Source organism: Merops nubicus, unplaced genomic scaffold, assembly GCF_000691845.1.
Source record: "Merops nubicus isolate BGI_N331 unplaced genomic scaffold, ASM69184v1 scaffold9108, whole genome shotgun sequence".
Taxonomy (NCBI): domain Eukaryota; kingdom Metazoa; phylum Chordata; class Aves; order Coraciiformes; family Meropidae; genus Merops; species Merops nubicus.
This window is the reverse complement of record NW_008627717.1, coordinates 25250-40569: the sequence shown is the minus strand read 5'-3', so window position 1 is coordinate 40569 and position 15320 is coordinate 25250. Positions and strand designations below refer to the sequence as shown.

The following is a 15320-nucleotide window of genomic DNA, read 5'->3' as shown; positions in this document are numbered from 1 at the left end:
CACTCGTTCCTTCCCAGTTGGGAGAATCCCAGTGTTTTGAGTTGTTCTGTATGGAAGCTATTCCATATTTTTGATCATCCTTGGCAATTTTTTTTTTCTTTTTTTTTTCTTTTTTCCTATTTGGACTTCCATCTGCCTTTTCATAGCCTAGCACTCAACTTTATGATGTTCTTGTGCAGTTCTTTGCAGTTGTCTTTTGATTTTTATTACTCTGAATATCTTAATACTCTTGGCAAGCTTTGTCACTTTGCTTGATTTTGTAGATTGCACACAAGTGTATTGAAGACATTTCATGTCTTCTGTCAATACAGGGAGCATTCCTCTAGTTCTGTGCCAGCTTACCTTTTTCTAAGGAGCATTGGTAAAAGTCTTTACCAAATTCTTTTGGTAAATGACTTAAGATACATCAGTCAGATTTCCCTGTCCCCAGGCTTGCTGACTCCTTCAGGGAGCTCTGATAGTTCCTGATTTACCATAATTAAAGCTTCCTTGACTCTTTAACAAAATATAATATATATTAATGTGGTTGCAAGTTCTCTCTTGTGACCAAATGTCAGATACTCTGTAGGACAGTATATGGCTTCTCCCCAAAAACCCTGGAGAAAATGACATTTGCAGTGTCCCATTCCTACAGCACTGAAGTGATTCTAAGCAAGTCTGTGCTTGCTGCAATTGATAGTTAAGCTGTTTCATACTTGGAAGTCTTTTTAAAACTTTTAAATCTTACACAGTCCTGGTCTGCTTCTCGTAAGAAAAGGTATTTTATTATGAAAAACTTGGGAATCTGGACTGCAAAAAATTAAGGTTTTTTCCTGATATTAACTTGGCTTCTTTGAATGTTCCCTGTAAAGTTTAATTATCAATCAGACCCACACATTTTGAGGCATCCTGTTCCTTGTGTTCAGAAAAGGACTTACTCATTTTTATGTCTTTAAGAAGTAATTCTTCAGAGTCCCTTTTGACCTGCTTTTTTCTGTTCTTACATAGTCTGTTTGACAGTATACAGCATTGTGCCACTTCTTGCTGCCAATACAATGATTTCTTGGAATACTCTGGTATTTGTGACCTGGGAAAGGAACAAATGTCTCTATTGTTGTTGAGTTAGGTAAATTGCTGTACATACAAAATGGACATCACTCTCCACAATTTCCTACAGAAATATGATCCTATGGCTCATCAAATTAATGGCAGCTCCATGAGATCTAAAGCAGAGATCTGGCAGTCTTGTGATAGAGTAGATGAAAGCAGCATTACCAAGAGACCAGCCTTTTTCCAGAGAAATGTTTGAAATGGGAACATTTTCAACCCCTTTGCACAAACTGATTCTTACGCGGTGTGGGATCATGGCTAGTGGACAACTACACAAAAATGGAAATAGCTGGGTATATCCTGGGAATGGGGAAGAAGGTGCCTACAGGTTAGCTCAGCTGAGTCACGGCTGGCATTAAGCAAGCATCAAAATTACAGTGATTTAGTCCTTCAAATTCTGTTCTTTTGTATGTGCAAACATTTCCAAGAACTTAGTAGAACCTGTGGAAATACATGTTATGGAAAAGCTCTCCCTGAATATATCAAGAGGTGTTTTGGGTGTTGTTTGGTTAAGTAGTTAGTTACAGCCACAGTGCTTTCTAACCATACAGTAATTAAAACACATTAACAACATATCCCCCTTTTAGCTATTTCTCAATAAATGCTGGTTTTCAACAGCAGTGTGTCAGAAGGATTCCTGTAGCTATTGCAGCAGTATTTGCATTTATCTCCAGAGTGATGTTTGGATTTGTAAGAGATGTTAAATTATTATTTAAACAAAACTGTGTAAGACTTAACCGATATTTAAAATAATACTCATTTATAAAATTAGAAAAGCTGATAAAACAAAGTTATATTCTCTAGCATGCATTTTTTCTTTTGTATAGAACTGTGTGCACTCTTACCCTCCACACTTCCATGGCCACTACTGGTTCAGAGAGTAAATAGGCCTGTTAATTGAAACTCATGGATAGCAAATTCTGCATAGCAAGACTTGCATGGAAGTTAGAACACAGTTGAACTCTTTTTTTTCTTGTTTTTCTTCCTGAGAAGCTATATGTACGTGTATATGATGAACTGATGAAGTGCAGGTCAGAGTAACAGTCTCTTGCTCAAAAGGAGAACAACTGGCTGCAGTAAGAGCTCATGGGTTGAGATCAGAACAGCTGTTTCAAGTTCAGTGCAAGTTTTTACGGGCAAGATAGATAAGCTTCATAAAGAAATTGCTTACAGAGAGTATCTTAACTCCTGTAACTTGGGAACTCTTGCTCATTCCTCTAACATACTTGGAACACAAGCTAAACCACATTTTAGACAATATGGGACAAATTACATCTCTACAATTGCTCTTTGAATTAATACTCGAAAGTACATCACTGCAGTTACCTTTTCTATAAGAACTTTACTATTTATATGTATGGAACAGAACAGACTGGTCACAGTATGAGAATTTCTGCTTAGTGATTTTTTTCAAAAAAAATTTCTTAGACTACTTTCTTTCCACTTGCATTTTAAAGTGCAATGTGGTAGTATGTAAAGGTGGACAAAGGAGAGGAAGAGAATATGTGTGTAAAACTGAAATAGCAATCATGCTTATACTGGTGTAAAAATGTCAATTAGTACAGAAATTGCTGATGAAGGTAGTTCATACTGTGTGAGTATTTGCAAAGCTTCTGTTCTCTGGTTCTATTGTAAAAACATATTTTGAGAGTAAGTTTCATCTTGTCTTATGTCTTAGAAAATGTGATCTGTTCGCTATTTATGTTTTGTGGTTTTTTTAATAGGTCACAACTATGGATATTTCATCTAACAAAGACGAGGAAGAAAACTCAATGCATAATACAGTTGTCCTCTTCTCTAACAGTGACAAGTTCACTCTCCATCAGGTTAGGATAATAATTGCTGTGTTTTAATTTTGGTTTTCTGCTTTATAACTAGAAAAAAAACTAATGAATGTCCTTGTTAGGAGTTACATGATAACAGCAAGCTAGTTGGGTTTTACAGTTGCATGTTTTCACAGTTAAGTTTCTAGCATGTATTGTGAATCTGCTTTTCTCTTATCCTTTCAGGATATGTGTGTTGTGTGTGGCAGTTTTGGCCAAGGTGCTGAGGGCAGGTTACTCGCCTGTTCTCAGTGTGGGCAGTGTTACCATCCATACTGTGTCAGTATTAAGGTGAGTGCTTTCCTTCCATAAAAAAAATTTCTTGATTACCTTGTTTTCATATTGTGCTTTTATAGCACTATACTGCCTTTGGTTTTGTGGTAATTAGGGGAGTCATTAACTTGTTAGATATTCATCCGCTAATGTGACCATTATTTGTATGCGACTTGTGAAAGACTTTAATTAAATGTCATTTTATAGTATGCATTGCCTCAAGAGAAATTAACCTTTTTCTAATTTTGCAACCATAAATAGTGCTGATTATCCAGCAGTTGGTTAAAATAACAGTGTGAGATATAAGCTTAAAGCCTAAATACAAGCAGAATTCAAAACAAAGAAAAAAAAATTCTACCGCATCTTCATTTACTAGGGGCATAAGGTTTAGCTGATTCAATTTGTCTGTTGGCTGTCAGAATTGATGGCAGTTGGAGTGGTTAATTAATACATTTTACATTCATTAGTCTAGGAGAGAATGTGTGAAAATTAAATTTAAATGGTATGAGATGACTTAGCAAGCTCATAATAAGCTATTTACTGCAGTGTATGTACTCTACACTACTGTTTATTACACACCTGTGTGAAAGTGGGATTCGTTTTACACATCACGAAAGTTTCTTTTAAACGTATGTTACAAAATGCCATATGCATATTTCATACAATTATAACTTGACTTTGTGTTTATATACTACTCTTACACTATATATTATTTATAATAAACTAGTTGTTTGCTTTACATGACTAAAAGTTCAGCACTGGGTACCACAGATAATTTATGAAAGATACAGGATTGGTAGTGATCTGAATCCTGGCTTTACTGTGCAGCTGAAGTAAAGCAGTTGGGTGACCTTCTTCATCCCTACAGGACCATCTACTCCTGTAAGGAGCAAACTCCTACACATAGATCCAGTGCAGTATATATTCTCAGGTATGCTGGTTTATCTGAAGAAATTAAACTCTGGAACAGTATCAGATGTTCATAATTACAGTTTCTTTCTGTATGACCCATTCCCAGTTACCTGTGATGTGGAGAGTGTGCACAGAAGAGCATCCTATTCTTCATCAGCCAGAACTTAGTTTATACAACGATCGCACTTCAGAGAGCAGCATTTCAAATAATTTTCACCTTGCCATTTGCAGATTACTAAAGTGGTGCTCAGCAAAGGCTGGAGGTGCCTGGAGTGCACAGTGTGTGAAGCCTGTGGGAAGGCGACGGATCCAGGAAGGCTCCTCCTGTGCGACGACTGTGACATCAGCTACCACACGTACTGCTTGGATCCACCCCTGCAGACAGTCCCAAAAGGAGGCTGGAAGTGCAAATGGTGGGTTTGGTTCTGGGGTCAGAAATATTGACCCCTGGCCTCTCTTGTTTCCTTGTGTCACTTCGTGTTAGCAACGTCAATTGAACTGTAAAAATGTTTTAATTGTATTTAATTGTATCGAACAAAGCAAACAAAATTCTTTTGAATTGTTTGATTCAACTGTCGGCTTAATAAGGAAACTTACCTTCTCTTAATACTGTTTCTTCATGCCAAAATTCATTTAAGGTAGAGGTGGAAGAAGTTGTTCGAAACTCTTAGCCAAAAAAAATCCAGTTTGCATTCATTGGAATGTTCATTCTAATATTCACTTGGAAAAATTAATGGTGCTTCACCAAATTGTTCTCAAAATAAAACCCTCTGAAAACCATTCATTTTACTTGGATGAAATGCAACCAGAATCAACCTCTTACATGGTTGATTCTGATCAGTCTTCAACTCCAGATCTCAAAGTGAATAGCAGCTGGAAGCAGGAACTCCTTTGGCCTGTTGAGCTGTTACAAACACCCATCTGCCCAGTTTTGCAGATTGAAGGGAGTTCTTATTTAGGAACTTTTTCTAAGAAGTTTTAATAGAACATTGGTAATGTTCAAAATCTAAATAATACTGTTTTGATTGAATTAAAATTGTTTGTCCTGAAATGAGTTCCAACCCCTCAATGGTTAGTGATGTAAAACTTAATTACTCACTGTGGGTTTTAAAGCCACAAAGTAATCTTCTGTGAGCTGAAAGTAATATATCATTTTGTGTGTTCTGCAGGTGTGTTTGGTGCAGACACTGTGGAGCAACTTCTCCAGGTTTAAGATGTGAATGGCAAAATAATTACACACAGTGTGCTCCCTGTGCAAGTTTGTCTACGTGCCCAATCTGCTATCGCACGTACAGGGATGAAGAGCTTATAATTCAGTGCAGGCAGTGTGATCGGTAAGGATTTCTAATATTTTACAAGTGTTTCCTGGTTAAGTCTTATTTTCTTTTTTTTCCCCTAATGTAAAAACGTAAAGGGAATGGGCTTGTGGTAAAGAGCACTGGATTGAGTCTCAAATGTCTCTTATTAGTTCATTCCCAGTTGTACCACAGACTTAACTGTATGATTCTGGGCAAATTAATTAATCACTCTGTGCCTCATTTTCACCCTCTGTTAAAGAAACCCAAATAACTTGCCTTGGAAGACTACTGTTGTGAGGCTAAATGTAGATTACATTGTGTCAAGTAAGTAGTTAAAATGATTGCAATTTAGGAAGAAAATTATAATACTAAGACATATTTGCGTCTGGGACATTGTTTTATAGACAGTTCCTTCCTGTGAAGGGAAGTAGGTAATCTAATACTGTATATAGAGTATTTAACACACATCACCATAGGACAGTGTTGTATATGGAGAACCTGATTCATAATTTCTCCGTAGAAGAATTTAAACTGAACAAGTATTTCACATTTACTTGGACCGTGTAGTGATATTTGGATCTCCTAAAACACCACATATTTCCTTTAAATTGTATTTTTTCCCCCACTTAATTTCTAGATGGATGCATGCAATCTGTCAGAACTTAAACACAGAGGAGGAAGTGGAAAACATAGCTGATATGGGTTTTGACTGTACCATTTGTAGGCCATACATACCACCAACAAACGGTAAGAAGACAATTGAAACCAATGGCAGGATTGCACACTGCAATAAATAGGTTTGGCAATGTCTTACGGTTCTGTTCTCTGGTGGAGATTTGGCTCGTGGTAGAAGTAAGATCTTTCCATGTTTATTTTAAGGGTCCTTCTGGAAGTGTCGTCAGCTCTTTCACATCCTCTAGTGACTGGCTGCGAGGCCAAAGAAAAACCAGCAGGGAGGATTCTGGATAGATTATTGAAGATAATTTGAATAAAGGACTAAAAGCATTTGGTATGGAAAGGGTAAAAGGCATCTCACTTGGTCAAGTGGAAGGAAGAAAGCACAGTTTTCATAAGTTATTAACTGCAGAAAAATCTGAAAATCAATTCTAAGCAGAAAAACTTCCAGTATTTCAGTACTTGGAGGCTGTCTGAAGCAGCAGTAGCTGTAACAACAATTCGTATAAGGATTTTCCCTCTCCTCCCTCATGTTTTATTAATGCTGCTCCCTCAGCTGTCCCAGTCTTTAAGACCAGTGCTTGCCCCCCTAGCCACAGCCTTTAAAGTAATTTGCCATACTGTCCTGCTCAGGAGTCCCCACTTTCTTGGGAGTTAAAACGTATAGTTCTTTCTGATGAACTTTGCTATTCTCCATAGACATTATGAGAGAAAATATATATATACACACGCACATATATATATCTCCCAACTTCCCTGTTGGTCTGTGTTCTCTATAGCAGTGGTACCTGAGGAGCTGAGGTTACTGCATTTTTTCTCTTTAAGCACAGCTGCAGCACCTGGTTCTGTGGGATGGTACTGGTTAATGTCACTGTGAGTGGCTGGTCAGCAATTAGATTGGCCTATTACATGATTTATGGTCTTGCTACAAGGGTGGTATCCCAGGTCTGTTTTCTCTGCATGTCAGCTCATGGGAGTTTCTGCTTGTCTCCTGCTTTGACAGCGCATTGACACCTATACCCATTTTGAGCATACTAGCACGTTAAAGTGTTCACATTAACCTCTTATTGAGGTATCATGAGAGTGTGGGAGGAGGAAGGTACAAGAACTATGCAAACTTTTCAGGAAATATTGGTGTACACGAAGGAGACGTCAGTAAGATTGGCTTTCTTGGTCAAGATTGAAGATAGCATGAGGCATGTGTTTGAGAGGTCTGCCAAGAAAAGTTCAATAGAGCATCTCATGTCCCGTTACCCAGGCATGTCCTCATAACAGTGTGGCAGTACTTGTAACTTACAGGCATGACCTCAGAGGTTTATATACTCCCTTGTCAACTACACGTGGTTGTGGAACACTTCCAAGTATCTCACTTCTATCACTCTTAGAAAAATTACTTACGCTTGGCTATTTCTACAAGTCACTTCATTTTTGAGATCTGATTTTACAAATTCAAAAAGGAAGACGTTTTCTAAGTGGGAAAACCAATGAACTTGCAGACATAATACAGACTTGTTTATTTTGGTAATAAGCCTTGGGAATTTAAAATAAAAAGGTCCAAGTAAGAGGTACTCCCTCTTCCTTTCTCTTTGGAGCTGGCATAGCTGCTTTCTAGAGACAGTTAAAGCCCATAACATGGGAGACAGAACAACTTCACAAGATGGTATCAGAGATGTTTCACTTCCAGGCTTAAGCTGGCCCTGGGTTAGTCCTTCCTGCACACCTTCATGAAGTTGTGTTGCTTGGGTTTGTCTTTGAGGAATAGGAACCAGTCCTGCAAGACCTGTTAGGGAGTTCCCAAGCTTTTTTTGCAGGTTTTTTTTTCCCCCACCTTTTTTTATAAGACAAGTTTCTCTACTTAATCTTTCATGTTTTGACTCAGTATAAATACATCTTTAACACTTGTATGTTTGCACCGTTGCATGTCTGAATATGTCATTTGATGCATGTTGATAGAAATACTTGCATGAACTTTTATATGAAATGTTTTGGTCTCATTAATTCTTCTACAACTCCTTTGAAATTTTTCTATAATTTTTGTTTCAAGCTGAGAACAACTAGCATTTGATAAACTTAGAGAAACAGATGTTAGTTAACAGTAGAAAGCTTCTTAAAATGTACCATGTTGTGTGTTTTTTCTTAATGGAGTGATTCTTGGTCTTTCCATTTGGTCTATCACAAAGGGTATTCATGTATTGCAAGTACTATTACAAACTTTTCAGCTACTTTCTTTGTAGAAGAAGCAAGAGCTTCTCTCAGCCTAGTAGATTACCTCAGCCTAGTAAATTACCAGTACACTGCAGGTTTAGTGTTGGTGAAGAGCAAACACTTAGAGCATGTAGGTATTGAGAAAGAGCTTCCATTTTTCTTACTTCAGAAAACAGAAGCTTTTAAATTTGTCAGAGCTCTTCTTTATCCATTAAGAATATCAGTGCATATCTGATAATCTTACAAAGTCATCTTCTTCAGGAAATAATAGATAATTAGGGTTTTCTGTTCTTCAACTTATGTAAATATCAAAGCCATATTGTGCTAAGATTTGCTCCAAAGTAGTAGACCATAAGCCTTCACTACTAGATTCTTTTGAAATAATCGTCTCTGATCAGCTTTTCATCAGGTTCCTTTTAGTGTGGTCTCAAGTTAGAACATATGTCCCCCAGCATATTACTGTGCCCTGTAGAAATTTTTTTTCTACATTTCATTTCTAGATTGCTTGCATATTATCGTGGTGGGGTACTGGCAGCTGCTCTAGGTAGCAACACCTTTTCCTCCGTGCTGTAATTCCTCCACATTTGGCAGAGGTGTGTTCATCTCTCATCTACATTCACTTCTAGACCAGCAATTCTCCACCATCTACCCATCACTTCTGCCTTTCTGTATTTGCTCCTTTATGTCATAAGCCCCATCTGCAAAGTTCACCCCTTCCTCACTTACTCCCACCCTCTCTCCATCCACGCACTCCAGCTTCCTGCTCCCTGGGTGCTGTTTTTCTTTGCAGGAAGCAAAGGGACCAGCGCTGGTTTTCTTCAGCTCCTTACAGCTGATCTGGTGATAGTTGCTGGTAGCTGCCCCTGTCCATGTGTTCCTCCTGTGGCTCAAGTAAACATGTCAACAAAGGCAGTGAGGTGTTTGTATCAGTTACTGATTCAGAGATGCTCGATGTTGCCAGTGGCACACGTATTATGGTTGGGAGCTTCTGTTGCGCAATTTTCATGGAACAATTTTTTCCTAATTCTGAAATCTAGTCCTATGTACTTTACAAATACAAGATACAAAAGCAGTGTAATAGTGTATATTAAAAAAAATAACACTTGGCTTTTTTTTATTATTTGGCACATTTATTATGTCAGCTCTTTTGTTCTTGTAAGTTACTGTATTTACAAAGAAACCCCTGCATCATGCACACAGCTAAGCAGGCATCCAGTAGTGCTCTGTCAGGGTTGTGTTTCTGCATCAACCATTTTACTCTGTTCTTCACACTTATTTCATTTCTTCCTAGAATTGTTCTTCTCTATTACAGCCTTACAAATGGCAGCCCCCTTTCTTTTTGAAACTGTGATTCTTCTCATTGTATTGTGTTCTGTGCAATTATTTGTTTTCAGCTGAAGCTACTAAATGCTGTAAAATATTCAGTGTGTTTAAACCCTTTTGCAAAGAAGCATAATGGTTTTGGTTACACTTCAGCTAAGTGCCTCAGAAAGCATTTTTTTGTTCAATTTTTATTTTTTTGTCCCTTGAACAGTCTTTCTCTAACAGTACTGTGTTTCTTTGTTATCCATTTTATTGATTTTAATCCTTAATCTGCACTCTAATTAGCTCTTTTTCTGGAAGTCCGTTTGATGCTGTCTTCAAACACTGTTTGTTTATGCAGCTTTTGTGAGCTGATCTCTGAAGGGCTCACCTCTGTCACTATCAGCTTGTTTATTTGATTATTTCAACTCTATTCAGTTTCCAAAGCTGAAATTGTTCACGGTCTGACCCAGAGCAGAAGAATGTTCCCTGTTGTTTGACTTTTAAATAAGGATTTCAAATTCTTATTCTTAGATGTTTTTCCAAATTTTTTGTTTACCTTAGATTCCAATTCAATTATTGCTATCTTTGCCTTAAAACATCTTGAAAATTATAACCAATTAAATTAACAGATGATTTTATTTCACTCTGAGGATTTATTACGGTTTGCCTTTTTTCTGTTGTTTCAATTCAGTGCATTTGAGTATTTTTCATTATGTAGCTTGTCCCATAATTTTTTGTTTCTTTCCAGCTCAGGCTCTCATTTCAAAAATCTCATTTTCAATTAATTTCCTTCCTTGGTTTTTCCTTTCACTCTTGTGTATGAGTTTTTCAGTAATTCTCATAGGCTGCTTTTATTTACTAATTACATGGAATATTGGTTTTCTGTAGGTTATATCATATACTTCAGTTACATCTTACATGAAGCTTTGAAAGTCTGTAGGTTCCGAGGACAGTCTTTCACTTTCCTTATTTTTTTTATATACTTTGAAACCTAGAGGATGCTTTCTTACTCATTATTGTATTCAGCAAAGACTGTAAGTGTTACTTGGAAGCTTTTGTGCTTTTCCCAGTTTTGCCCCCGACTCCCATATTGTGTGTGAAGTGCCAGCAGCAGCATGTGTGCACTGATCTGACATGTCTGGGAAGCACCAAACCTCCCACAGGTGCTTTGCCTCAGTGGTCTCAGCTTGTGTGGCAGATGCAAAGTAAATAGTCCAGATGTTTGTCTGCGCCTTAAATTCAGAGTGGGTAAGATTTCTAGGCAAAAGAGAAGAAAGTGGCGTGTATAAACTTGCCTCCCTGGTACTGCTGACTGTGCCAAACTAAGGGGTTTTCTGATTCTAGTTCTCAGTGTTGGTGAGGGAGAAGCTTCGTATTTTCACTTTACTCAGTCCGTCTACGTAATCTCTGTCAAGTCACTACTAATATTAAAAGTCTAGTCTGCACAGCACAGGTTAGCGAAGTGTGATTATGGCTATTGCAATTAAGGCAGATGGGAAGAGGATTTCTGTCCACCACGACAGTAGCCTAGTGTTGCAGGACATCTTGATCATTTTTTGTTCAGTCACAGGGTTGCAGTGCTTCCCTGAAGCACACAAGCTGCAGTGTTTAAGTTGAGAATCTGCTGTTCCGTTTATCAGTATTCTTATCTTGAATAAGAATTACACTATCTGACTTCAACAAGTCGTCTGTTCTCAGATACATCAGCCTTCTCATGTGTGTTGTATAAGAGACCTGACAGCACAGACACAACTGGAACCCTGTGTGGAAAGCTGTTGGAGTGTGTCTGCCCCTCCTTGGGGAACTACACAGGGGTCAATACCCCATTCACAAAGCCCTGCCATTTTTCACAGTTAGATCAGCAAAATCTGGACATCATAGCTAGTGTAGAGGTTACTTTGCTAATCCAGTAGGTCCAGTGTATTCAGAGGTCCAGTGGAAGGAGATCATTTACCGTTGAGTTCAGTGCTGTTCTGGTGCCATTCTTGGCTCTAGGAAGTTGGAGAGCTTCAGATTGTGTCAGGCTTGTTCTGTAGTCACATCTTCTGTGACACTCAAAAGCACTCTGTTTTAAAGGTGCTACTGAACGTTGCCAACAGTTTGAATTAGGGAGGTTAATGGAACTGTTTGAAGGAAAATTGATAGTTTCAGTTTAAATCAAGTCACCATTTTTAAAAGTTGAAATTATTTTCCTTATATTTTTCAGTGCCTTCTTTGGACTGTTGTGATTCATCAGTTGGAGCTCAGATTATTTCAAAATCAAAAGAACTAGGTAAAGAATGTAAATGCTTAATCTTTGATCATTTAGAGTACTTTAAGGGTATATTTATACATGAGGCAAAAATTCCTTTTTCTACAGTCTTATAACACACAGCATTAACTATCCTTCAGTTACCACAGCATGCTTTTTTTTTTTTTAATTATTCTTTTTTCTTCCTTCTCTTTTGCCTGCCATACCTGTGCTGTAATAATTACTTTAAATTATGCTTTGATCCTGCAGACTAAGTTGCTTGCCTTAGTATTAGCAGTGATAACACAGTGGGGCCGAGTCAAGCATGTCCACGAATGTTTGCAGGCTCAAGCTGTAGGAGGACACGACTTTTCTGTGTTTGTCTGGTTTGTACCAGGAACTTGTAACCTTGACAAGCCTACTCACAAGTCAGTTTTTATCATGGTAGTACCTAACAGCTTCCATCACATCAGGATTTTTTTCCATTTGAGACCACAGAAATGTAGTTCTGAGAAAATGTTCTTCCCTCAAATCTTTAGTCTGAAAAAGAGTATGTGATTTTTTTTTTTTTTTAAAGCAAACTTTTTTTTTTTTCCATTCAACATGAGAAAACAGTCATCTAGGAAGAATTGTGTTCAGAACCAGCTGTGTTTTGGGGTGTGAGATGTTACATAGAAAATATTTTTGGTTAAAGGGAACAAGTATTGCAATGTTTTTCAAAAACTGTGTTACCAAATCATTATTAAATTTGCTCCAAAGAGTAGAAACACCACTGCAGCCTCTTCCTTATTTGGTAATTCCGTAAAAGTTCCCAAACTTCCACTTGCAGTCCCCCAGCACAGGTCCCAACACCTTTCTACATGGTGCATTAAGGAGTGTTAGAGCTTACTGGTGTACTCAATTATCATATAACAGCTTGAAGAGGAAGCAGTCTTGCAAGTCTTGGGAGACTTGGGTTCTACCTTTGATCTCAAGTTTGATCTTGAGCAGCTCACTTGATACAGTTTGGGCTTTGTCTGCCTATACAGTAGGGCTGATAACTTGCCTGAGTTACCAGGAGTTCTGGGAGGCTTGAGGTTGTTAATGAGAGGAAGGTACAGTGCTGAGGGCTGGATGAGGGCCTTGGCTGGTAAGCAACAGGGACCCAAAGCAAGACTTGCACAGCAGTATGTGAGTGACGGGGCACAGAAATACCCTGCAAGGCACCAGTTTCCATAATGGAATTGTTCTTTCTAATGAGTCCTTGATAGATTCAAGGATCAAATGCTGGATTGTTGCTGGATTTGACATCAGACTCTAAATTACAGAGCTGTAACTGTAATGTGTAAGACAGTATCAGATATCTGTGGTTTATTTATACCAATTTCCTCACTCATGAATCAGCTCCATACACATGGATTATTAACTCTTAAAAGTGCTATTCCTAAAAATCTAAGACGTGTAAAATTAAAGAGTTTTATATTGCTGTTATGATTCATTTAACTTTTATAGACCCACCGAAGACATACACCCAGGATGGAGTCTGCTTGACAGAATCCGGCATGTCTCAGTTACAGAGCCTAACTGTTACAGTACCGAGAAGAAAACGGACGAAACCAAAGCTTAAACTGAAGATTATAAATCAGAACAGTGTGGCTGTGCTTCAGACACCCCCAGATGCCCAGTCAGAACACTCCAGAGATGGGGAGATGGATGACAGTAGAGGTAGCGGTCTGCTTTTGGCATGTCTTGTACCTGGGAGCGCTGCAGTACGTGTGTGTATTGCAAATACCCCTGGGAGGTGTTGTTACCCTGCCACCCCTGCTTCTGTACAGAATGCTTCATGGAAACTACTTCAATAAGAGTCATGGCTCATTGTTGCCCATTGCAGTGGTTTTCCTTGTTGTTCTGTTTATGGCTCATCCATCCTATAGGAAACTCACTTAAGGCTGGCAACACTGGAAAGAGAAGCTGCTTTTTTGTCTCACCCTTGGGTTACCTGACCTCACTGAGTACAAGTGTATTTTGAGGCTCTCAGGTTTAGTGCAAACACCATTTGAAAGTGATAACATTGGCTCAGCGAAGCAGTGTCTAGGTTAGTTGTATTTGTATCACTGGTATCTAAAACAAAGGGAAAAGTGGATTTGTTGAGAGGATTTCTTTTTCTTCTGAAAGAATAACGTGGGCTGATCTGAGAGCCTGAGGAAAAAAAAAATAATTTCCTTGTATTTCCATAGACTGATGTTTTTTGTCCTCATCTCTAAAGTAGAATTTCAAGTGGCATTTGAGTTTTGAAGTGAATTCTGGGTGTTGCTCTAGTTAACGTCGATGACACTGTATGTAGAGTCCTCTCAAAGGGTTTTGGGTTCTAGGATTGGGGTATCTGTGTAGTATGGAGGAAGAGGAAGATTTGACAGTGTTTCTGTGGCCTCCAAGGCTGATGAGAGATGAAGGGATCTGGGCTGACGCTTCTCTGCCCAAACACGTCCCTGTGTATGGGGATGACACTTCAGGCACTGCTAGAAGCCCTTGGGAGAGCTCCTTCTACTAGAAGTCTAGACATGGAGAGAAGGTCCACACGTCCCAGGGCCATCAATACTTGTCTCATCTGCTTCCCTCACAGCTGAGCAAGCACAGCAGCCCCAGCCAGAGGAGACTGAAGGTGGGAGATGAGTGTGGGAAAAGCACATAGGAGCTGCCAGCCCTACTCTTCAGCAGTAGAAACTGCAGCAGGCATGGTGCAATGCCGTTCTCCCGTCCTCTTTGCTGTGGTCTGGCTGTATGTCCTGACAAGTGTGTTGGTAGAATAGGTGTTAATCTGTGCCCTGGGGAAAGACTGACTTAAATGGCAGGTGTGAAAGCCACTACAGCAGTCGTGCAGGTGTCTGTTATGTGAGGAACAGAGGAGCATGGGCACCCCACCTCACCACAATCTAAAGTGCTTTCTGTTTATGCAACATTGCCTTGTTGTAATCAGATTAAATGTCATAAGAAGCTTTTTTTAGATACAGAGAGTGTACTTGAGATAACTGGGTAGTTTTACTATCATGCAGTTTCAGTGTTAACTTGTTGATACAAGTGTTGCTCCTGTTGTTTGATTAGCACATTCTTACCTTACCAACAGTCTGCTGTTGACTAGAAGTGTATTTTTTTTTTTTATAATAGCTTCCCTTTATTTGTTGATAACCTTTAAAAACGTTAGCTAGTTGGTTTTCTTTTATTTCATCGTGTTCACAGGATTTGGTATATTGTCTTAGCATACACTGACTCTATAAATTTCATCTCATACTTTCACATAGTCCATCAGGTGGATTGCTGAAAGCAAAAAAGCTTTTGATTTTGGTTTGAAGGTATCAGCATAGAGAATTAACCATTTCCCTTGTTCTTTTTCAATAGTTAATCATCTTTACTTTTACAAATGTCTGTTTTCTATATAACTTTGTCTAACTTCAGTAACTGCTTGTTGGCTTTTATATACATCCCTTTTCAATTAGGCAACAAAGTATATAACTGTTCTAGCAAAGTGTGAAA

At 38.5% G+C, this 15320-nt stretch overlaps 1 protein-coding gene across 1 annotated transcript in view; it reads left to right on the top strand.

The window, feature by feature from the left end:
* The window catches only part of LOC103778810 (histone-lysine N-methyltransferase 2C-like), a gene marked incomplete at both ends in the record, with an annotated part of 118304 nt that overhangs the window by 77748 nt on the left and 25236 nt on the right, over positions 1-15320 (top strand). The window contains 7 exons of the mRNA XM_008946423.1: positions 2814-2915; positions 3099-3203; positions 4329-4510; positions 5267-5431; positions 6033-6142; positions 11787-11852; positions 13302-13514. Coding sequence (XP_008944671.1) covers positions 2814-2915; positions 3099-3203; positions 4329-4510; positions 5267-5431; positions 6033-6142; positions 11787-11852; positions 13302-13514 — 943 coding nt within the window. The remainder of the gene's footprint in view (positions 1-2813; positions 2916-3098; positions 3204-4328; positions 4511-5266; positions 5432-6032; positions 6143-11786; positions 11853-13301; positions 13515-15320) is intronic.